Source organism: Nicotiana tomentosiformis, chromosome 1 (genome assembly GCF_000390325.3).
Source record: "Nicotiana tomentosiformis chromosome 1, ASM39032v3, whole genome shotgun sequence".
NCBI lineage: Eukaryota > Viridiplantae > Streptophyta > Magnoliopsida > Solanales > Solanaceae > Nicotiana > Nicotiana tomentosiformis.
The window spans coordinates 72,605,321-72,629,276 of record NC_090812.1 but is presented as its reverse complement, the minus strand read 5'-3'; the positions used below and the strand labels follow the sequence as shown (position 1 = coordinate 72,629,276).

At 36.7% G+C, this 23,956-nt stretch overlaps 1 protein-coding gene across 1 annotated transcript; it reads left to right on the top strand.

Moving 5' to 3' along the window:
• Positions 1-9,535: 9,535 nt before the first annotated feature.
• On the top strand, positions 9,536-23,250 carry LOC104119978 (CDPK-related kinase 5-like). The gene is made up of 11 exons (XM_070185085.1): positions 9,536-10,241; positions 11,974-12,104; positions 12,377-12,418; positions 12,528-12,636; positions 12,742-12,820; positions 12,925-13,221; positions 13,299-13,411; positions 21,920-22,027; positions 22,119-22,181; positions 22,271-22,438; positions 22,571-23,250. Exons 1-11 carry the CDS (start codon positions 9,720-9,722, stop codon positions 22,709-22,711), a joined length of 1,773 nt encoding a protein of 590 aa, XP_070041186.1. The 5' UTR covers positions 9,536-9,719; the 3' UTR covers positions 22,712-23,250.
• Positions 23,251-23,956: the final 706 nt, after the last annotated feature.

The following is a 23,956-nucleotide window of genomic DNA, read 5'->3' as shown; positions in this document are numbered from 1 at the left end:
TCTCCATTGGTGCGGTTGTAACGGCTCTTGTCTGCGAACTTGGCACTGACTCGAGCTTGGTGCTAGATCGAATCCCCAGTCTTAGTTCGAGCTCGGTTCTGCCTTTGAGCATCGATATTCGGGGCATGTGTCGGTCGTCGTTACCTCGTAGTCCGATACGGATGCGGGCTCGATAATGATATCGAGTTTTGCGGTTGATTGGTCTTATAGCTCGAAACTCGACGTCTCTACTTCGGAATTCGTCCGAGATCGCCATGCGGATACCCTTCGATTGAAACATCATTGTCTCGACCAGTCTTTATGACTGAGAATCGATTTTGACCGTACACATAACTAAATCAGGCAAACTAATCCGGAGATGATGGGCCTTAGAACGCACACATAATGCCAGCACAGACTTTTATTCCTGAACTTACATATAAATGCCAATTTATTTAGAAATTAAAATTTATAATGGTATATACGAAAGGTGTAATAAATATTTCAGAGGAGTGGCGTAGGCGGTTTATTTTTGGATGCGGTACGTAATTAGTAATGCAAACCTTTCTCCATTTTGCTGTCCTCAGTTTGTTGCAACTTGCAACATTTTGTTCAAATTAATGACCACATAAGTTTGCATAAATTTTCCCATAAGAAATAGCTTAATCTTTGTTGTGTGGACTGTGGACCATCTTATGTCTCTATCAGTTTCTACTGATTTTTTCTTAAAATTATAGTAGAACTCTATTAAAAAAATTAGTTGTGACTCTCATAAAATTCCAATAATTGACTGTCAAGATTAATTATTAATTATGCTTTGAAAGAGAACACAACTTTTATTGTTTGTATTTTGTCTGGTTGCAAACTTCTAGTGTTTGCTGGCGGATTAGGTTCCTTTCTTACGTTGCGGTATCCCCAAAATCTTGTCATTAATCTAATTGCAGCCCCTGAGTGGGGTTATTCTTTGAAGAAGTAAATAAATAAAATAAGTAAATTATTTATATTGACAAGTGATGTTGTTTTTTATATTTATTCTTCAATACTTTTATTTTGCTTAATTCATATCAATATATATACACTTTTAGGGTGTGTTTGGTTTGAAGAAAAATATTTTTCAATTGTCTCACGTTTGATTGGGTTAAATGTTTTAGAAAATATTTTTCTTATGAACTCATTTTCTTCCCATTTGAGTAAAGGGAAAGTATTTTCAAATCTTTTTTTAACCTTCCCCACCTTGTTCCCCATCACCGCCAACCCAACCCCACCCCTACCCCACCCCCACCCTAAATAAAAATATTATTAATAGTACTTTCTTTTTATGTTATAAATAGAGTATTTTTTTCATTTCAACAAAAAAGTTATTTTCTTTTCATGATGTAAAAAAAATATTTTTTTTTATTTCAACAAAATGAGTATTTTATTTTCAACAAAATGAGTACTTTATTTTCATGTTATAGAAAAAGTACTTTCTTTTTCAACCAAAAAAAGAATATTTTTTTTTGTAATGGAGCATAAATTTAAATGTTATTTTTGTGTAAAAAGATGAAGCACCACATTAGTTCCTTTAAATTTTGTGTGAATTTTTAGAAGAATAATTAAATTCTTGAGAAAATAGAGTCCTGAAAACGTTGGGTATTTGGAGGGAGGGAAAGTACATGAAACATGGGAACTAGGGGGACGGGGACCAGGGGGTGAGGAGAGTAGCATAAAAAAAAATTTCTACTGATCTCTAACCCAATACTAGAAAATATTTTACGAAAAAAATATTTCGCTCACCAACCAAACAAGAAAAAATAAGTGATAAAATCACTCATTTTCCAGGAAAATATTTTCCATAAAAAACATTTTCCTTCCTACAAAACACACCTTTAGTACTAAGAAATTTAGACGAAACAGTGTTCCAGAACAAGATATATCCGCCCATGTCTAGTTGGATGTATGATGTATACATCTGGTTGAATAGTTTTTTTGTAACACATTACCTATAGTAGATATTGAACCTCTTTTAAGTTATAACAATATGAGAATATGAGGTACCTTGGTGGTAAATGTTTATTTACACTAAATTAAGCAAATTACTATTAATAATTAAAATTATATAACATTTAATTACCATAGTTAGATGATAAATATTTGCGTAAAAAATATGCCCTTTGATGTAAATATTATGTGCGAGTAAAATTTCAATCATTCCAAGCAATTATACCCAACGAAAACTACCATGTCTTTCTTGAATAATCTAACGATTTCCAATAATTCTTCCTTCAGAAGGTAAATGCAAAATTAGGATTTTGAAAAGGTCAGAAAAATATTTACACATATACGACATTATCTAGTCAATATATACGATAGTACCTTCTAAGTTCTAAGACAAACTAGTAAGGGAATTAACAATATTGAATTGGACCAAAACTCACATTTTGATTGAACTGACGTTAAGATCAAAAAGTTCTTAGCTCCTCCACCTTAACTTGAACCAACTATCCAATGTTTCACTAGCAACGAGGTTCATATGTTCCTATTTTTTGGGTAATCATCCATTGTTAGTATATAACACGTAAAATTCAACTGACATAAAAATTTTAATGGGATAATAAAATCAAATAGCTGTACAATGTAGAGCAATCACAAATAATTCTCATAAAATATACCGTATTTTTTTCTTTTTCACTAAATATATTACAGTAAGAGTTATGTGCACGTGTGGCTGGGTGGCTGCATATCATTAACAACAAAATTGATTTTATTTGTTTGTTTATTGTTATTTGCTGATATTGTCACGTTGTGCGAGCAATGAACATGATACGTAAAGTTTAATTTGGTGTTATGTACAAATAGTCAAAAAGATGATTTGAGGAATCCCAAAATATTTGTGATTTCCGTGAAGTTCAAGTAATATTAGTAATATATTTGCGTGTTTTTCTGGCAATAATAAAGTCTCTCCATGACTTTTAGTTGGATCATGATTTATGGGGATTTGGTCTCTCTCCACATGGTCAGATTGTAAAACACATTTCCTAACAATTTCACTATTAATCTCTTTATTCTCACTCTTTCTTGTTAAAAATATATAAAGATTGTTGTTAAAGAATCTTAATGACGTATTTGAAGGGAAATTCTTGGCTTAATTGTAGTACCATCTGTGGAGATTTTTGCAATTATAAAAACGAGCTTGCAAAACTAAATTGCTAAAGGATCTGTTTGGAATAACTTAAAAATACTATAAAAAAAAATTGAAGTATATATCCTATACTATTGATCTTTGAGTTCTTATAAGTTCATGATAAACCCTATAAAATGACAAAAATAATCATTGGAGTTGAGTGTGAAATGGATTTAAAAAGGTTAATGAAGAAATCCAAGTGAAAATAAGATCCTTTATGCAGTCCTTGACTTTGATCAATAGTAAGAATTTAAGTTCGAAGGAAACAGTTAACAAACTTCCTTTTTATTTCTGGTATAAACTACTAATTAATGTCACCTTACACCCCTTTTGTCCTCCTCTTTTATGGAGTATGATATAAAAAGAAGAAAATTTGATTTTCATCAACTTGTACATACGGATAGCATGTTCTTTTAGCTGAACTAATTCTAGCTGTTTTACACTAAAACTGTAACACAACTCACTAGTTGGAAATAAATGAAAATTAAATATGCTTAAGTGAAAAAATTCAAGCATCGTCGTTGTGTCACGACAAATTATGTTATGATCAGTCATCAATTCACGAATGAGAACAACATATTAATACTGAAAAACTTGTATCTTTGACATATGATAACTACTATCACAGACTCACAGTGCCCCTTCTCGGATATCCCATGAAAAACTACCACTGTAATTTTCTTTTCACTATTAGTATAATTTTACCATGTATATTATCAATTAATGTTTGTATAGAGAATATTTGTAATTATTTTGTAAGTAACTTGATGGTATAAATTATTTATATACCGTTAATGCAACTTATACTCGTCCAATTAAGGATCGCTGGACGTGACCGATTAAGAACTACTCCATCTTAGAAGTTAGAATTAAAAACATTAAATACATCCACGAAGCCAAGGAGATCAATTGAGCAACAAGGACATGTTCAAATTTTATCTAAGCACGAATACAAAGAGTCACAATATGCTCTAGGGAAAGTACAAATTTTCCCTCTTAAACTTGTCCCGAAAGCTCATTTACATATTTAAAACTTTACTGATGATCTTTTACCCTTTAATCTGTCTTGAGCGAATTTATTATCACATATAAAAGATCGCTCGCAAAGTTTTATGTATTTCATATATTTCATTTTCTAAATCTATATTTCTATATATAAGTCTTGAAGTATAAATCCCTATTCATATGGATTACCACTTTAAAGCTATTTTAATTTTCATCTTTGTCCGTGAAATTCAGGTCAAATGATTTTGTGGGTTTTTACAAATTTACTTTTAATTATATGATCCTATCTTCTTTTCTTTGTTTACATAAGTGAGATTTATATTTACACGCAAGAGATATATCTTTTATACATAAAAAATTTAAAAAGGATATTTTCTTAATTGCAACATTGTAAATAGTCATATGCCCATTCCCTCAAATTTGAGTGAGGTAGCTTTTTCCAACTTTAACGATGAGACAAGACCTACGACATTCAGTCAAACTAGGGAAAAAGGTCAGATTTATCCCTCTACTTTAGTAAATTGTCCACATTTATACTTAGTTCTACTATCGGTCCAAATAAGTCCCTACCGTTAAAAAAGAGACAAAAACACCCCCAACCCATAATAAAAAATACCACGTAATTAAATAACCCACCCCTTACCTTTTTTTGTTAATATTTCTTTTTCATTCTAAATTCTTATATTTTTCCTTTCTTTTTTTTCTCTATCCCTTTCCCTACCATCAGAATCCCTTCCTTTCTCTCCCTGCCCAGTTGCCCTCCACCATTATAGTGGAAAATTTCACCGAAAAAAATGGTCCCTCTCCTATAGCAGTTGCTGGTGCCGGCGATATCAACCGGCCGGCTAACCTCTAGAAACAATCTCTCTCTCTCCCTCCTACTATATCCGCCTGCCACCTACCAAAAAATATCCGCCACCACTAGAAATTAGATCTGTCTGAACACTATCGGAAGCCACCAGACTCAAAAACTCTTTGACCATGATTCACCTTCTTTGCCTACCCATATTCAGATCCTGGTAAAAAAATTAAAATACCGGCGAGCACCATTGGCCCCAAAAATAGTAGATTGGGAAAACACATACACACACATAGATCTGTACAAAAATCATAAAGACGGGATGGAAGTGGCTCCACCATCATTATATTGCCGGAAGTTGTTCTGGCATCTGTCGTTATTGGTAGCAGCATCTTGATATCTTCCCCTTTAACTTTGTCTTGTTCCGGTTCCGGCCCCCTGTCGCTGTGCGTTTTGGCCTGTAATTTTTAGTCCTATACATTATGGTTGAAAAGTTGTTATCTACTTTACGTTGGTTTGCAATATTTTCTTTCACACTATTTTGTTGGTTCATTTCTTTAATGGATACTCCTAATCTAAATAAAACTATACAGTTTATTAATAAAACCAAGGAAAATAGCAAGTAATTTCAGTTTTTGAGTTCTTTTTGTTTTAAGAAACAGTGAAGACTAGCAATTTTAACAAATGAAGACTAGCGATTTTTTGAAATATGAGAGAAAGACGACAGAGGTTGAAAATGGTGGTGGAAGGTTAGTGGTTCAAGGTGGAGGACGATGGTTCAAGGTGCTGCCGCAAAGTCTTAGATACCCAATTCTTTCATGGGTTTAGTTGTTAAGGTTGCTCTAATGGTGGAGGGCAAGAGATTCATATGTTCGAGAAAATAAGAGAGAAAAAGAAGAAAATGAAAAAGAATAAAAATTTAGAATTAATTACGTGGCATTTTTTATTCTGGGATCCTTTGCCACAGTGGACAAACGTTAGGATTGTGGGTGTTTTTGTTTACTTTTTTAACGGTAGGGATTTATTTGGACCGATAGTAAAACTAGGTATAAACGTGGACAATTTACTAAAGTAGAGGGACACATCTGGCCTTTTTCCCAAAAAGGAAAGAGAATAAAAAGAGATGTTCTAAAAGCTTAACAGAAATTACTTTTAAAAAATACTAGTAGTTCAATATTAAAAAAATATTAATTAAATTAAATTATGATCGGGCTTGTTTGAACAAATTAGATCGTATTGCTTTACTAAATTTTAATTGTTATCTTATTTGTCACTGTGATATACCCCAATGATAAAATTGCTATTAAATTAAAGGGACTTATATAGTCACTGAATAACTTTTTTGTCATATATTTTTCTTTATTCTATTATCCAATGTTTAGTATTTTTACATTGTTAATAGAAATTTTTATTAGCATGTTACTTTGTTTAATATTTTTGTCTACTCGATTTCTTTTTGTAATATTAGAGAAGATATTTATATTTTATTAATCTTGAAATATTTTTAATTTTTAATTTTATTTTGTTGTTGTCAATAATATTATCTGAATTTTAATGAATAAAATCTCTATCAAATTAAAGGGACTTATATAGTCATCGAATAACTTTTTTTATATGTATTTTTTTAATTATATTATCCAATATTGAATATAATTGCATTGTTAATAAAAAATTTATTAGCATATTACTTTGTTTAATATTTTTGTCTACCATTATAATATAATAGAAGATATATATTTTATTACTCTTAAAATATTTTTTTATTTTAAATTTTATCCTATTGTTCTCAATAATATTATCTGAATTTTAATGAATAAAATCTCTATTAAATTATAGAGAGTTGTATAGTCATTGAATAACTTTTTTGTTCTGTATTTTTCTTTATTATATTATCAAATATTTAGTATTATTGCATTATTAATAGAAACTTCTATTAGCATATTACTTTATTTAATATTTTTATCTATTACTTTCTTTTTTTTAATATATTAGAAGATATATATTTTATTACTCTTAAAATATTTTTTTTATTTTAAATTTTATCCTATTGTTCTCAATAATATTATCTGAAATTTAATGAATAAAATCTCTACTAAATTAATGAGACTTATATAGGCATCGAATAACTTTTTTGTTATGTATTTTTCTTTATTATATTATCCAATATTTAGTATTATTGCATTGTTAATAGAAACTTTTATTAGCATATTATTTATTTAAATTTTTGTATGATAATTGTTTTATAATATAATAGAAGATACATATTTTTTTTTTATTCTATTATTCTCAATAAGTTTTTCTGAATAAATAAAGTTTTTATTATTAAAAAGAAAAAAAAATATTAAAAAAATATAGAAATTTTAAATTGTTAGTTTTTTATTTTAAAATAATTTAAAAACTCCAACTTGAAACTACTTTCCAATTTGAATGGATAGTTTTTTTTTAATTTTTGTTTTGTATTATAAAATATTTTATTATTTTTTAGATATTTAAATTCAAAAATAATAATTAATAACTAATTATTAACTTCTTATTCCATCTGGCTTTTTTCTAGACTGCCATTTGTCTTAAGGAGAGGGTTTTTTCCTCTCCTTTTAATAATATATAGATATAGATATAGATTATCCAATTTTTAGTATTATTGCATTGTTAATAGAAACTTTTATTAGCATATTACTTTATTAAATTTTTGTATGCTAATTTATTTTAATAATATAATAGAAGATACATATTATTTTATTTTATATTTTATTCTATTATTCTCAATGATATTTTCTGAATAAATAAACTTTTTATTTTTAAAAAGAAAAACAAAAATTATTAAAAAACAAAGAAATTTTAAATTGGCAGTTTTTTATTTTTTATAATTTTAGTTTTGTATTTTAAAATAATTTAAAAACTCCAACTTGAAACTACTTTCTAATTTGAATGGACATTGTTTTTTTTAATTTTCATTTTTAATTATAAAATATTTTATTTTATTTTTTTATAGATATTTAAATTCAAAAATAATAATCAATAACTAATTATTAACTACTTATGTCATGTGACTTTTTTCTAGGGTGTCACTTGTCTTAAAGAGAGTAATTTTTTCTCTCCTTATATATATATATATATATATATATATATATATATAGATAGATAGATAGATAGATTATCCAATATTTAGTATTATTGCATTGTTAATAGAAACTTTTATTAGCATATTACTTTATTTAATTTTTGTATGCTACTTTATTTTTATAATATAATAAAAGATACATATTTTTTTTTATTCTACTATTCTCAATAATATTATCTGAATAAACTTTTTATTTTTAAAAAGAAAAAAAAACAAAGAAATTTTAAATTGGTAGTTTTTTATTTTTACTAATTTTAGTTTTTTATTTTTAAAAAATTAAAAAATTCCAACTTGAAACTACTTTTCAATTTGAATGGACAGTAACCAATTTTATTTTATTATTTTATAGATATTTAAATTCAAAAATAATAACTAATAATTAATTATTAACTAAATAACTAATTATTAACTACTTATGTCATGTAACTTTTTTCTAGGTTGTCACTTGTCTTAAGGAGAGGGTTTTTTCCTTTCCTTTTAATAATATATAGAAGATTTTCTCATTGACTAGTGACTCGCATCCAAACCATCTATAAATACTATAAATAAGAAAGATTACGTAGTCGTTTGGACATAATAATGTAAGATTTGAAAAAGGTAATTTTTTGAAGTTAAATTAAAAGAAGTATTTAAAAATTAAAATTATGTTTGAATATGCATTTCATTTGAAAAAATATTATAGGTTTGTGAGAGTAAACTATTAGTAAAAAATAGGTAAAGACTACTTTTTCAAATTTTAAACTCATCTTCAAAATTTTTTAAAGCTCATCTTCAAAAAGATTAGTTAATTGTATAACCAAACATTGATTTTAAATTTTTTTGATATTTTTTAATGTCCAAGGCTCTTAAGTAGTCTCAAAATCAGGGATTTCTTTATAAAATATAGGAGATTTCCATACCAACTACGGTTAATAATGTACATTTTTACTTACTTGCTACACCCCTATACCAAATTAATTAATGTAATCTTAGCAATCAAAAATTACAACAAGAATCTATAATATTTAATATAGTTTAATAATAAGTATATATGTTATACTTATACAAGTATCGGGTGTGAATAAATTCTTGCCATAATAATTTATAAAAGCCACAATGAGGTACAATACGGTAGAAAAGAAAAGTACTTATTTAGAGTAATTTTTAGAAGAATTAACCCAAATAGTCGTCTACTCAATAACTTAAAATAAAAATAGTAGATGAAATTATAATATATGTATATTTTATTTATTATATGTGTATAAATAAATATATAATATATGTAGATGGTTAGAAAAACTAAACATGCGAGCTAATTTTTAACCAAAAAATTGGAGTTGACGATTCAGATAATTAACAAGACTTGACCACAGGAGAGTGGAGCCAATTAGGGCGTAGTTAATTTGGGGAGTAAATTCTCACGTGGATGACGCGTGGCTTTCGACATAAAGGTACAAGTACTCTAATTCAGCTCCTCCTTCAGTCCCCGTCCATCCATTATAACGGAGCTACCCATCCCTCTTAACATCCATCCACCCATACATTACATATACATACAGTTTTTTTCTTCCCTCAGGAAATCTTAATCTTCTAAATCTCTACTTTTTTCACACCGTTGTTCTTGATTCTTGAATTTTACTATGTTTTCCCTCTAAGATTCTGTTCCAATAACCATGGGTGCTTGTACCTCAAAGCCTCCGAATAAACCCAATCCTTATTCCCCAAAAGACTCCCTCGAAATCCTTCCACCACCGGAAACTCCAAACCCACAGAAGGACAACAATGAAGTAAAAAAGTCACCTTTTTTCCCTTTTTACTCACCTAGTCCCGCTCGTTATTTTCTATCCAAGAAATCTCCTGCCCGTCAGTCTTCTGGTTCTAAAAGTGGTAATTCTACTCCGGCGAGGTTATTTAAGCGGCCTTTTCCTCCTCCTTCTCCGGCAAAACACATAAAGGCTTTGCTTTTGAGGCGGCACGGTAGTGTAAAGCCTAATGCTGCTGCTATTCCTGAAGGAGAGGAAACTGAGGGTGCTAACTTGGATAAGAGTTTTGGTTTTTCTAAGCAGTTTAAGAATAAGTATGAGGTTGGGGATGAAGTGGGTAGAGGCCATTTTGGGTATACTTGTTCTGCTATTGCTAAGAAAGGTGAACTTAAGGGTCAACAAGTTGCTGTAAAGGTCATTCCAAAAGCCAAGGTCACTCCTTTCTCTCTTTCTTGTTCCTTATGATTATACTGCATTGAAGTATATATGTGCTTTGAATAACTTACATCTCTGATCCTTGAAGTCTATGTTGAGAAAAGTTGGTTCTTTTAGGAATTTATTTCCGTTGATTAAAATTGTGTTGGGTTTAAGTTTTGTTCTATCTCTTTCTCTGCCTCACTTCCTTGTGGGGTGGGATGAGTAGATCATCCTCTTGCTCCCTTAATTCTCCCACCGCCCACATGTATTTTAATTCTTTATTTTATTCTCCCCTTTTATCTTGTGAATTTGGGGGTTTTTCACTTAAAACTGGTGTGATTCAAAATCAAAGTTCAAGATTCTTCTGCTACCTTTTTAAAAAAAATTCAAAATCCCTTTCTTTTTTTGTGTGGGCATAAGCACTCCCTTTCTAGGAAATTGCTAGTAAGTGCTGTGTTAGTCTTGGCTTTTAGTAGTAGCTTTTGTTAAAAATTCCAATTGAAGTTTATTGGGGTCCATGAAATGTTTGAAAAGAGTATAGTGGCTTACACTATTAAATATTGAGGAGTTGGTGAGCATTATAGAATTGTGCAATCTCTTGTCCATTTCCTTTGATGTAAACATAAATCAATTAGCAAACTTGCTTAGTATAGAGTCCCCGGTCTGACTCCTAAAGATTTTTACTTTTTTGGTTCACAAAATCACCTATGCAAGTTAAACTATTCATATCTTTCTCAGAACTTCAAGGGCTGACTTTCCTATGTGACTGATGCTAGTCACTGCTTTAAAAACTGATGAACATTGTAATTATCAACCCAAAAAAAAAAAGGAACACTGCATATGATTATCTTCTCGCTCCAAGAACTCCTCTTTAAAAGGTGCCAGTATCATCACTAGGAAAAAGATATCACTACGATTATGCTAGAACATGACGTACCAAATCAAATGTAATCAGAAATCATGAATCCCGCATGGTTTAGACAGGCCTACACCAAGTGACAAAATTTCAAGCAAGTTGAGCATTTACATAATGACTAACAAACTTTAATCTGATACTTTTGGCCTTATCATTGAGGAGGCTGCAACTGGTATCTTTATATCCCGTTGGTGTTAGAAACTTAACATCGGTTCCTGCAGCCAATATTCTTGTCGCTTTGAGGTGATGACATGACTCACTCTACAACAACAACAACAACATACCCAGTATGACTCACTCTGTAATATGAAATCTTATTCAGTCACAGGGTGTTTCATATAAGGAAATAATATACAAAATGATCTTATATAATCTTTGAAGGGAAAAATATCATGTCTTAGACCGAATGAGAGATTCAATCACACTGTTATGCTTCATTCTGCTTATCTATAATTATCGAAAAAGTAGATATTTATGTTGGAGGAGCTTCTGCTTTGCTAGTAGACAGAAAGACTGTATAAATTCATGAGAATAACTATTGAGGTGCTTAAAAAGATTCTATAGCTGACTACTTTGAGGGACAAAAGAAAAGGTTTTGGTAGTAGATAGGTTTAGTGAAATTTTTCTACCTGATCTCATGAGACCATATCATGTTTTGTAGCTTACAGATGGAGTTACATTGTTGCTAACATTTATTTATGACCCGTTATATTTGTAACACTATAATGAATTCACTTTTGGGGTTTTAAGTTTTGACAGATGCAATTCTTCACTGTATCTTACCCTCTTAACAGCTGACTATCAATTTACTCCAATTTTGTTGCCTTTCAGATGACAACAGCTATTTCCATCGAGGATGTTAGAAGGGAAGTTAAAATTTTGCGCGCCTTAACAGGACATAACAATCTGATACAATTCTATGATGCATTTGAAGATCAGGATAATGTCTATGTAGTGATGGAGTAAGATTCTTAACCACACATTAGTGAGATCTAAATCTATTTTGCTGTAAGGTTTTTCCTGTCTGTCTTAGTGATGCTTCTGGTCAGGGGATAATTCATGTAAGCTCAACATGGAGGAAAGTTTTGGTATTAAGCCACAACTTAGCTACTCAAAGAAAGTGCATGACCCTAAACCTTTATAGCATCAGGCTTTAGAAGAATTTGTTTTGAATCCCTAGCATGGTCTTTTAAGGATATGAAAGTAAGTGAACTCTTGAAAAATTTCTGTTTAGGTTATGCCAAGGAGGAGAGCTCCTTGATAGAATACTTGCACGGTATGTCTTTGGTTAATTTACGGAATTTGACTTCTAATTTATGGATTTGTCTTTTCTAAGTTAACTTTTTGGGTATACTATTTTATTTCCTTCTCATTTCTTTTGGTAGCGGCGGGAAGTACTCAGAAGAGGATGCAAAGGCCGTTATGGTACAGATATTGAATGTTGTTGCATTCTGTCATCTCCAGGGTGTTGTGCACCGTGATCTTAAACCTGAGGTAAACAGATTCCTCAAACTGGCCTTGCAAATTAGAACACTAGTTATACTTTTTTTATTTTCACTAGTTACAAAAGTATCTCATTTTTTCCATGTCCTCCTTCAGAATTTTTTGTTTTCGTCGAAGGATGAATCTTCGCAGTTAAAAGCTATAGATTTTGGCTTATCAGATTTTGTGAGACCAGGTTGGTTTTCATCATGCATATTTGTATGATTTCTTTGTCTTCTCTATACCAATCAAAGAGATATTTGCCTTCTCCATTAAATGCTTTAAATACGATGAATGCAGATGAAAAGCTTAATGACATTGTTGGAAGTGCATATTACGTAGCACCAGAAGTTCTTCACAGATCATATGGTACAGAGGCTGATGTGTGGAGTATAGGTGTGATAGCATATATTCTTCTGTGTGGTAGTCGTCCATTTTGGGCTCGCACAGAGTCTGGAATCTTCAGGGCTGTTTTAAAGGCTGATCCAACTTATGATGAAGCACCTTGGCCTACACTAACTTCGGAGGCTAAAGATTTTGTCAAGCGACTATTGAATAAAGATCCTAGGAAAAGAATGAGTGCTGCTCAAGCATTATGTAAGTGTTTTCTCCTGTGATTTTTTTTTGGCATTCTCTTTCTTTAAATAGCCTCTTCTAATCACCCCCTTGTGCAGGTCATCCTTGGATGCGGAATCACAGTGGTGCAAAACTACCACTTGATGTTCTTATATTTCGACTCATGAAAGCATATATGCGATCATCCTCTTTGCGTAAGGCTGCTTTAAGGGTGTGTATATTATTTAGCTGGAACAATTAATAGAACCTGATATATCTGTCTCTGCCCTTGATAGCTTATCTATTTATTTCTTCCTATCTTTTGGTTTTAGGTTTTGAAATAGTTTATAAGGGTTTTATTCTCAAAAACAAATAGTTTATAAGGTTTTTAAGCCACCTTTCCTTTTTGTCTTTAAATAAATTCTGCGATTACTTTCTTTGGTAAGTTTTTTCGATAAGGTAATCATTTATAGAGGAGCATTGACACTTTCTTTGATAAGTGATAAGGTATTCAACTATAGTGGATAATAAGCAGTAAGCTAGTGCGTCAAAACATAGTTACAAGTTGTGCAGCTCCCCTATCATATCTAACTAGGAATTAATATCCTGTACAAAGACCTGTTTGCACCAAAAAGCTAGCAGAGAAAAAGCTCTAAACTAAAGGATAAGTAGTTCTCTTGTTGCCTTAAAAAAATCTGTTTTTCCTTTCTGCCCAGAGAGTACACCAAATAACTTGGGGTATAGTATTCCAAATTTTGAGGGATTTTTTGTGGACACCATCTCTGTTCCAGCAAGTAAGGAACTCTTGAGAGGAGAGTGGGATAGTCCAACTCATGCCAAGAATAGCAAAAATAAACTCCACAATTGAGAAGTGACGTTGCAGTGAAGAAAATGGTGATTTTCTTCTTCAAGATGGTCTTCACAGAGGACATCTACTAGAGTTTGAAAGCCTCTTTGCTGAAGGTTGTTTTGAGTGCAGCAGGCCTCCCTAGCCACTAACCAAGAGAAGCAGGAGACTTTCAGGGGAGTGTTGTTAAAACCAGATTTGATTTCAAGGTCAAGAAGCAGTGTTGTCATTAAAAGACAGGATTTTGTAGCAAGATTTCACTGAAAAAAGACACTTTGGGTGTCCTCTAAGGGTTCGGTGAACCTTCTACCCCAATCCGTGCAGTTATGCGGTGTAGAATACAGGATAAATCTCACCAATTACTTATAAAAAAGAAAGATATGTCTCACCCATTATCAGGGATATGTGAGAAAAAAAGCTTATATTGCCATAGGTATTAGTCATCGGGAATGGACAAGTTGCTTTGATTTTGGGGCAGTGCCTGTTCTCCTGAAAAGCAATTCCATTTTTTCTTAAAACCTTTTTTAGTTCCAGGGGTGTTTTACTATAAGATCTTTACTGTTAGGTACTTCCTTGATTCTGAATTACATAGATTGTAACTGGATAGTCATGGGATCTGTGAAGCTCCTTCCCGTTATCACAAATAAGATACTTACCTAAGGAGAGAGGTCCAGGAATAAACGAATAACCGAAGAGGAAATAACATGATAATTCTTCTGCATTCACGAAGCTATATAGTTTTCGGTAGTTCTAAGGTCTCGGACGCAGCTGTATAGTTTTCGGTAGTTCTTAGGTCTCGGACGCAGCTGTTGTCCTAATTCATCTTGAAAGTGATGACAATAAAGTCTTACTAGGATAAAAGAAGCTAGTCTGGTGAATATATCTGCTAAGCTGAGGGTCTATTCGAAACAGCCTCTCTACCTTCCCAGGGGTAAGGTCTGCGTACACACTTGACACTACCCTCCCCAGACCCCACTTGTGGGATTCAACTGGGTTGTTGTTTTTGGTGAATATATCTGCTAAATCCCTTTTAGCCTGTGAAATTATCTTGATAGATTATTATTCTACGATGGGAAAAGAGATTGAGGCTAAAGTAACTTGTTTTACTTTAAGATTTTTACTGTTAGCTACTTCCTTGAGTCTGAATTACATAGATTGTGACAGGATAGTCATGGGATCTATGAAGCACCTGCCCATTATCACCAATAAGAAACTTATCCAAGGAGAGAGGTCGAGGAATAAACGAATAACCGAAGAGGATATAACATGATAATTCTTCTGCATTCATGAAGCTGTACAATTTGTCGGTAGTTCTTGGGTCTCGGACGCAGCCGTTGCGCTAATTCATCTTGAACGTGACGACACTAAAATCTTTCTAGGATAAAATAAACTAGTTTGGTGAATATATCTGCTAAATCCCTTTTAACCTTTGAAATTATCTTGATAGATTATTATTCCACGATGGGAAAAGAGATAGAGGCTAAAGTAACTTGTTCCTACTGATTTTGTTTCTTCACTCTTGAGCTGTTAGTCTCGATAAGTTCACTTGGACAACTTTCAGGATGCGTATCACTCTTACATGGTTTAGTTTAGATGTTCCGACAAGAAAATCAAATGATATGTCATGGGCGGCTTTCCAACCATGCCCCATGACCCCTTGGACGCACCCCGTGGCGTCCTGGCCAGCTTCCCAACGCCCGTCGCCACGGTCGGCCCCGTGGTTTCGGCAGCTCTAAGTGACAAGCGCGCATGTGCCTCTGTCGCCCCACCGATAGCCATCGCCAGCGCCCGGCCACAAGCAGATGCCAACAATGCCGCGCGCACAGACCCTGATGCTAAAGACAAATTTGCTGCCAACGGACTTGTTTCTGCTTTGTAGAAGACTAAGTCCTTTTCATTGTAAATATAGAGTAGTTTTACTGCATTTTCTTTAAGTGTGATTTTCCAGCTTTCATAGGTCTAGTCATGTAACTTTGGTTTATTTTTTTAAGCATTATTAAGGGAGACCAAGCAATCAAACTTTCAAGCAAGCAAACAATTCTCTGTACTGGTGTCTCTCCCCCCGACACCGTGTTGTTTTGCCTTACGTCGCCCTTCCAAGGAACTTCAGGAAGGCGTCGCGTAACAGTTGGTATCAGAGCCTAGGCTCGACATCGGACGAGGGATTACATTGCAATTACCACCATTTCTGACCATGGTGAATTATGGGGATCCCATCGCGACCCTTGAGGGAACGGTTGACGCATTACGGCCCATCGTGGAAATGGTGCCTGACCTAAAGTCCAGCCTAGTGCAAAGGTTGGACGACATGGACCGCAGACTGATCCAGGCCGAAGTTGACATAGAAAACATCAGTCGCGACTCTGAAGGAGACCGGCAAACGGCAGCCACAGAGGCAGCCGAAATTTTTGGTAAATTTGAGGTCCTCCAACAGGAGCGCGCCGAGGATTTAGCCAACAGGGCACAAGAGGCAGACAAGGTGACTGCCATGCAACAAACTATAGACAACTTGACAGGCCAACTCAACGTTGTCAATGCTGCTTTACAAGGCCTGCTTCGAGGAGGTGGAAACCAAATTGGGGGTATTGTGAACCTCGCTCCTGTGGCCCAAAAACTGAAAATTCCTGAGCCAAAGCCATACAGTGGAGCTCGGAATGCCAAAGAAGTGGAAAACTTCATCTTCGACATCGAACAATACTTCAATGCCGTAGGGGGCCTAGAAGAAGCTAAGAAGGTAGCAATTGCTGCCATGTATCTGATGCCAAACTTTGGTGGCGGGTGATATACGAAGCCATCAAGGCTGGTGAAGATGCCCTCGAGACATGGGCAGAACTGAAGGCAGCCATACGTCTACAGTTCTTCCCCGAAAATGTTGAGTACAAGGCTAGGAGAAAGCTACGGGAGCTCCGCCAAACCAAATCAGTGCGGGATTACGTGCGGGGAATTCTCTGCGCTCATGCTGAACATCCGCGACATGGGGGACAAAGACAAACTCTTCACCTTCCTGGAAGGGTTGAAACCTTATGCCTGTATGGAGTTGCAAAGACAAAGGATAGACACGTTACCTAAGGCAATCCAAGCAGCAGAGTGCCTTGGGGATTATCAAGTGGAAGCCCGGAAGGACAGGCCTCAACAGCCTGTCCGACGAGGATACAAAGGAGGCCAGCCGAACACTGGTGGTCCTAGCAGAAGTGGAGGAGACCGGAGTGCAACCAAATCTAAGGCTCCCTCCTAGGCAGTACTAGCGCTGCATCTAACAACAATGATCGGGGGAGGAAACCCCCCTCAGGATGTCGTCGTTGCGGCGGACCACATTGGAATAATGAATGCCCACATGCACAGATGAACGCCCATCAAGCTTTTGAGGATGGGACGGATGACGATGCCGATGATGCGGACCAGACCAAACCAGTTGGTGCATTCAATGCCATTGTTGGCTCTATTTCTGAGCCTCTAGCGGGAACTAGTGCTGGTATCCGTAAGAAGGAGGACCCCTGTCCAATCACCAAGAAAGGGAAAAAGAAGGCGAACGAGAGGACTCCTCCTCATCAAGAGAGGACCTTAATGTTCGTTGACATGAAGGTAAATGGCAAACCCATTCGGGTGATGATAGACACGGGTGCTACCCACAACTACTTAGCTTCGACTCAGGTGGAGCGCCTTGGCCTAGTTGTAGGAAAGGGCAAAGGTCGTGTCAAGGCTATCAACTCACCACCTCAGCCAGTGGGTGGAATAGCCAAAGAAGTACCGGTGAAACTTGGCCCTTATGAAGGAAAGTTTAACCTGCGCGTGGTGATCATAGATGACTTCGAGTTGATAGTGGGGTTGGAATTCCTGAGACAGACCAATACCATGCCCGCACCATATGCAGACTTGCTACTGATGATGGGAGAAAATGGAGCTAAGCCTTGTATTATTCCGTGCATTCCCATGAAGATGGCCGCCGAGAACATCTCGGCCTTGCAGTTGAAGAAGGGGTAAAAAGACATGAACCCACGTTCCTGGCTACCCTCTGCATGGAAGATATAGAACGCTCCTCGGGTCCGATTCCTGCACCCGTGAAGGAGTTGCTTCTGGAATTTGAAGACATCATGCCACAAGACATGCCAAAGCGTCTTCCGCCTAGGCGAACTGTGGACCATGAGATTGAGTTGGTGCCGGGTGCGAAGCCACCTGCCCGGGCGCCGTACAGAATATCACAACCCGAACTCACCGAGCTTCGAAGACAATTGACGGAAATGCTAGACACAGGGATCATCGTGCCCTCCAAGTCCCCATACGGGTCCCCTGTGCTATTCCAAAAGAAACATGATGGTAGTTTACGACTCTGCGTGGATTACCGGGCTCTAAACAAAATCACCGTGAAAAACAAGTACCCTATTCCGCTAATGGCAGACTTGTTTGATAGACTGGGTGGTGCGACGGTATTCACCAAAATAGACCTGAGGACAGGTTATTGGCAAGTTCGGATTGCCGAGGGTGATGAGCACAAGACGACCTGTGTGACAAGATATGGGTCGTACGACTTCCTGGTTATGCCCTTTGGCTTGACTAACGCGCCAGCCACATTTTGCACCTTGATGAACCAAGTCTTCCGAGAATACATTGATGAATTCGTCGTGGTTTATTTGGATGACATTGTGGTATATAGCCAGACACTGGAAGAACACCTGGAGCATTTGCGGAAGGTCCTAGCCCGATTGCGGGAGCACGAATTATATGCGAAGCTATCCAAGTGCTCCTTTGCTCAGAAACAAATTGACTTCCTCGGACATGTCATCGAGGAAGTGCGGATCAAGATGGACCAGCAGAAGATTCAGGCCATCACAGAATGGCCGCCTCCTAAGGATATCCACGCCTTGAGGTCGTTCCTTGGCCTATGCAACTTCTATCGGCGTTTTGTGAAAAGTTACTCCCTCATTGCAGTGCTGCTGACAGAACTTCTCAAGAAGGTCACACCGTGGGATTGGGGGCCCAAGCGGGCAGAGGCCTTCGACGCATTGAAAATGGCTATGTCTAGTAGCCCAGTCTTGGCCCTCCCTGACTTGGCCAAGCCATTCGAAGTGCAAACGGATGCCTCCGACTATGCACTTGGTGGAGTATTGCTACAAGAAGGGCATCCCGTAGCGTACGAGAGCCGGAAACTGAAGGATGCAGAGCGACGCTATGCCGCCCATGAGAAAGAATTATTGGCTGTCGTTCATTGCTTACGCCTTTGGAGGCATTATCTACTGGGAGCCCCATTCGTGGTCAAGACAGACAACACAGCCGTTAGCCATTTCATGACCCAGCCAAAGCTGAATGGTCGACAGGCTAGGTGGCAGGAACTCCTAGCGGAATTTCACTTCAACCTGGAGTACCGAAGTGGGAAGACCAATCATGTTGTTAATGCACTCGGTCGGAGAGCTGATCTAGCATCGGTGTGTGTACTCGCCGCCCTAAAGGGAAGCGAAGTAACCACCACCATAAAAGACCAGATACAGGATCTACTCATCAAGGATCCTGCTGCATAGTATTTGGTTGATTTGGTAGGACAGGGCAAGACTCGCCAGTTCTTCACCGAAGATGGTTTCCTGAAAGTGAAAGGGAACCGACTTTATGTTCCTAAAGGAGGAGATCTGCGAAGGGCTCTTCTGGCGGAATGCCACGATACTTTGTGGGCCGGTCATCCCGGCGAGGAACGCACCATGGCATTGCTTCGCCGTGCATATTATTGGCCTCAAATGGTCGATGACGTCGCTCAGTATGTGAAGACTTGTCTAGGTATGCCAGAAGGATAAGTCAGACCGCTTGACGCAGGCAGGGCTCTTGGAACCACTAGCTGTCCCAAAAAGACCTTGGGAAAGCGTTTCCCTGGACTTCATCACCGGATTGCCCAAGGTCGGAGATCTCACAACTATCTTGGTTGTGGTGGATCGGTTTTCCAAGTATGCTACCTTTATAGCAGCCCCACAATATATATCAGCAGAAGATACAGCTCGACTATTCTTCTCTCATGTCGTCAAATATTGGGGCTTACCTAAAGACATTGTTAGTGATCGCGACTCACGCTTCACTAGCAATTTTTGGACCCAACTCTTTAAGTGCCTCGGGTCAAAATTGAGTCATAGCTCAAGTTTTCATCCGCAATCTGATGGCCAGACGGAGCGATTCAATGGCATGCTAGAGGAATATCTCCGGCACTTTGTGACCGGATCGCAGAAGAATTGGGTGAAGCTTCTGGATGCTGCTCAACTGTGTTTCAATTCACAAAAGAGCTCAAGTACCAACAAAAGCGCTTTTGAAATTGTTACCGGACAGCAACCGCTACTCCCACACACAGTGAACGCACCAAACATGTCAAAATCTCCTCGGGCTGCCAGCTTCTCAAAAGAATGGAAGCAAAATTTGGAGATAGTGCGGAGCTATCTTGTCAAAGCCCAAAAGCGGATGAAGAGGCATGCTGATCAGAATCGCCGCTTTGTGGAATACCAGGTGGGAGACAAAGTGATGGTCAAAATCCCAAAGCGGTACTTGTTTGCAGGGGTCCATGACCCTCGCCTATTGCAAAAATATATTGGACCCTTGTCCATTGAAAGGCGCATTGGGAAAGTTGCATACCGGGTGGATACCCCAGCTTGGTGGAAAATCCATCCTGTTTTCCATGTCAGTCTCCTGAAACCTTTTCGGGAAGATGTGGAGGATCCTTCACGAAGCCAACTCACAATACCAAGTATTCGAGGTCCCAATTCAACCGGGAAAAGGCGTGCTGAAGCTATTCTTGATGATCGAGTGATTCACGCCTCAAGAAAAGATCACCAGGAGTTCTTGGTGAAATGGTAGGGATGTGATGCAGAGGAGAATACTTGGGAGAGGGAACAAACCTCAAAGCCTACAAGAGCCTGATTGATGATTACCTTGCAAGGAAGGCGCCGAGGACGTCGCCAACTCAGGTGGGGGAGAATGTCATGGGCGACTTTCCAACCATGCCCCATGACCCTTTGGACGCGCCCCGTGGCGTCCTGGCCAGCTTCCCAACGCCCGTCGCCACGGTCGGATCCGTGGTCTCGGCAGCTCCAAGTGACAAGCGCGCATGTGCCTCTGTCGCCCCACCGATAGCCATCGCCAGCGCCCAGCCACAGGCAAATGCCAACAATGCCGCGCGCGCAGACCCTGATGCTAAAGACAAAGTTGCTGCCAACGGACTTGTTTCTGCTTTGTAGAAGACTAAGTCCTTTTCATTGTAAATATAGAATAGTTTTACTGCATTTTCTTTAAGTGTGATTTTCCAGCTTTCATAGGTCTAGTCATGTAACTTTGGTTTATTTTTTTTAATCATTATTAAGGGGGACCAAGCAATCAAACTTTCAAGCAAGCAAACAATTCTCTGTACTGGTGTCTCTCCCCCCGACACCGTGTTGTTTTTCTGTAATAGCTTTCATTCAATGCAATCAAGCTTTCTTTCATTCTCAATTCTCTTTTCTGCTCTCTCTTTCAATTAATCATGACATTGGTTTTCCCGTACGACACTGACAATCTAGTCTAGCGTACGGAGGGGACCTCAGTTGGCGGACAGCAATCGCACTGACATCGGTTGCTTAGCCTCACGTCGCCCTTCCAAGGAACTTCAGGAAGGCGCCGCGTAACATATATTATGCTTCTTTCTCATATTGTGGGTTCATAAAGCTCTATGTTGTACTTTTACCAGAATTCTGAAAGGTGAAAAAGGGAACTCTTTAATTTAATCCCTAGGTATTCGGGATAAAGTTAACCTGATTAATGCCTGAATTTTTCTAAAGTTCTATTGATTTATGTAAATTGATATGGTGATTCTGCCTCTTTTATTAGCTCTGATGCTCATAGTCTTGGTACATTTGACTTGGTAAATTGATACTAATATTTTTGCCTTTGCAGGCAATGTCGAAAACTTTGACAGCAGATGAACTGTTCTACCTGAAGGAGCAATTTGCATTGCTGGAGCCAGACAAAAATGGCAGCATAAAACTAGAAAATATAAGATCAGTTAGTATCTCAACTCTCTCATCTTCAGCTCTTCCGCGTTTTTTGCTAAAGCCTGAAGGTCTTATCTCCTTACTCTTTTTGTGCCATGTAGGCGCTGATGAAATATGGAACAGATGCTATGAAGGAGTCGCGCATTCCGGATTTTCTTGCCTCGGTACTGACATAACTGTCACTTTGTGTGTTTCCCTGCTTCTTCTGTGCTTGTAGCTTATGAATAACTGTTTTTTATGTCATCTTTGACAGCTAAATGCACTTCAATATAGAAAGATGGATTTTGAAGAATTCTGCGCAGCTGCCTCAAGTGTTCATCAGTTGGAGGCACTTGAGCGCTGGGAACAACATGCTAGGTGTGCATACGAAGTTTTTGAGAAGGATGGCAATAGGGCTATTATGATAGAAGAACTTGCATCTGTAAGTTTCCTTACAAATGCCATGTTCTGCTCTCGCGTTTGCATTGTATATGACTTTTTGAGTGTACTGAGTACTTACTGTATGTTTCATGACATGTTTACTGCCTGAAATTGTGATAAATCTCGCTTTCAGGAACTTGGACTGGGTCCTTCAGTACCAGTTCATGCCGTTCTACATGACTGGATAAGGCATACAGATGGAAAGCTAAGTTTTCTTGGATTTGTGAAATTGTTGCATGGTCCCTCCACTCGAGGACTTGCAAAGGCGCAGTAATATGTGAAACATGCTTTGGAGAATATTGGATGTACCGTGTCTAGACAGTGTGGCTGAGACAAACCTTCAAGCGCTTCAACATTTCAGTTATCTGCCACCTTGCACTGAAGCGTCAAAGAGGCCTGTCCTGAATTGGACTGTCTGGAGTATTTTTGATTCACGGGTTCCACTTTTATAGCACGTATTGATAGCTTTTGTTTCCACACCATATAGTGTAAAGATTTCTGATGGTGTGCGGGTGAGCAACATTGTTGATTGGATTTGCAGCTGTTTGTTACTAAGGGGAATGAATCCTAGTTGCAACTCCTGCCAACTGGGATTAACAAGATGTAGTTACTACTAGTTATGCCACTTAAATTGGGAATGTGGCACTCAATATAGAAAACATAGGGCCTTAGTTGATTCAATGCTGGAATTGGATGATTTAGTTGATGTATTCTCTATTTGTTGTCCAATTTGAGTCCAGGCTAAAAGTTGCCTGGCTGTTGAATTGTATCCTCTTTCCTATAAGATAACGTGCTTCTGTTTCTGGTGCTTAATTATCTCAACTCCATAACCTAAGGCTGTAATTTTTCTTATCATCTGAACTGAAAATTGTAGCAGACCTATCTATTTTAGCATCCAACTAAATATTATTACTAAAAGGTTTCTTTTACTACTAATAATGGACTTTGATGAGCATGAGTTCCTGCTATGATTTGAAGTACTGAAAGGTTTGAAGTGGTTGAAGGAAAAGGTTAAATTGGAAACAAAATAACTAAAATAAAGCTGCCTCAAAAAATATATTCCAAATTCAGTGGGAAGCTAATGCACATGGATTTGGCCAGTTAATTTCTGGCTTGAATGTGATAAAGTATTCCCATCACCTATGTTCTTCATACTGTATTTGTAAGTACATATCTATTCCTATTTACTTTAAGGATCAAAGTTTTGAGAATGCTCTGCTTATAACATCAAACGTGATAAAACAAAGGAGACAAACTCATCAACTTTAACAAAGCACATGTTGGTATTGGTAATTAAAGAGTATTGTGATGATTGCTTTTAGAGGTATACAAATGAAACTGACAAACCGCACCAACCCGACAATCCGAGTCAAACAAGAAAAAAAAACCGACTATGTTTTGGTTTGATGGTTTGGTGTTGGAAAAATAAACCCGACCATATTTGGTTTGGTTTGGTTTGGTTTTAACTAAAAAATGTCAAACTGAAACCAAACCAACCTGATATTATATGTATATAAGT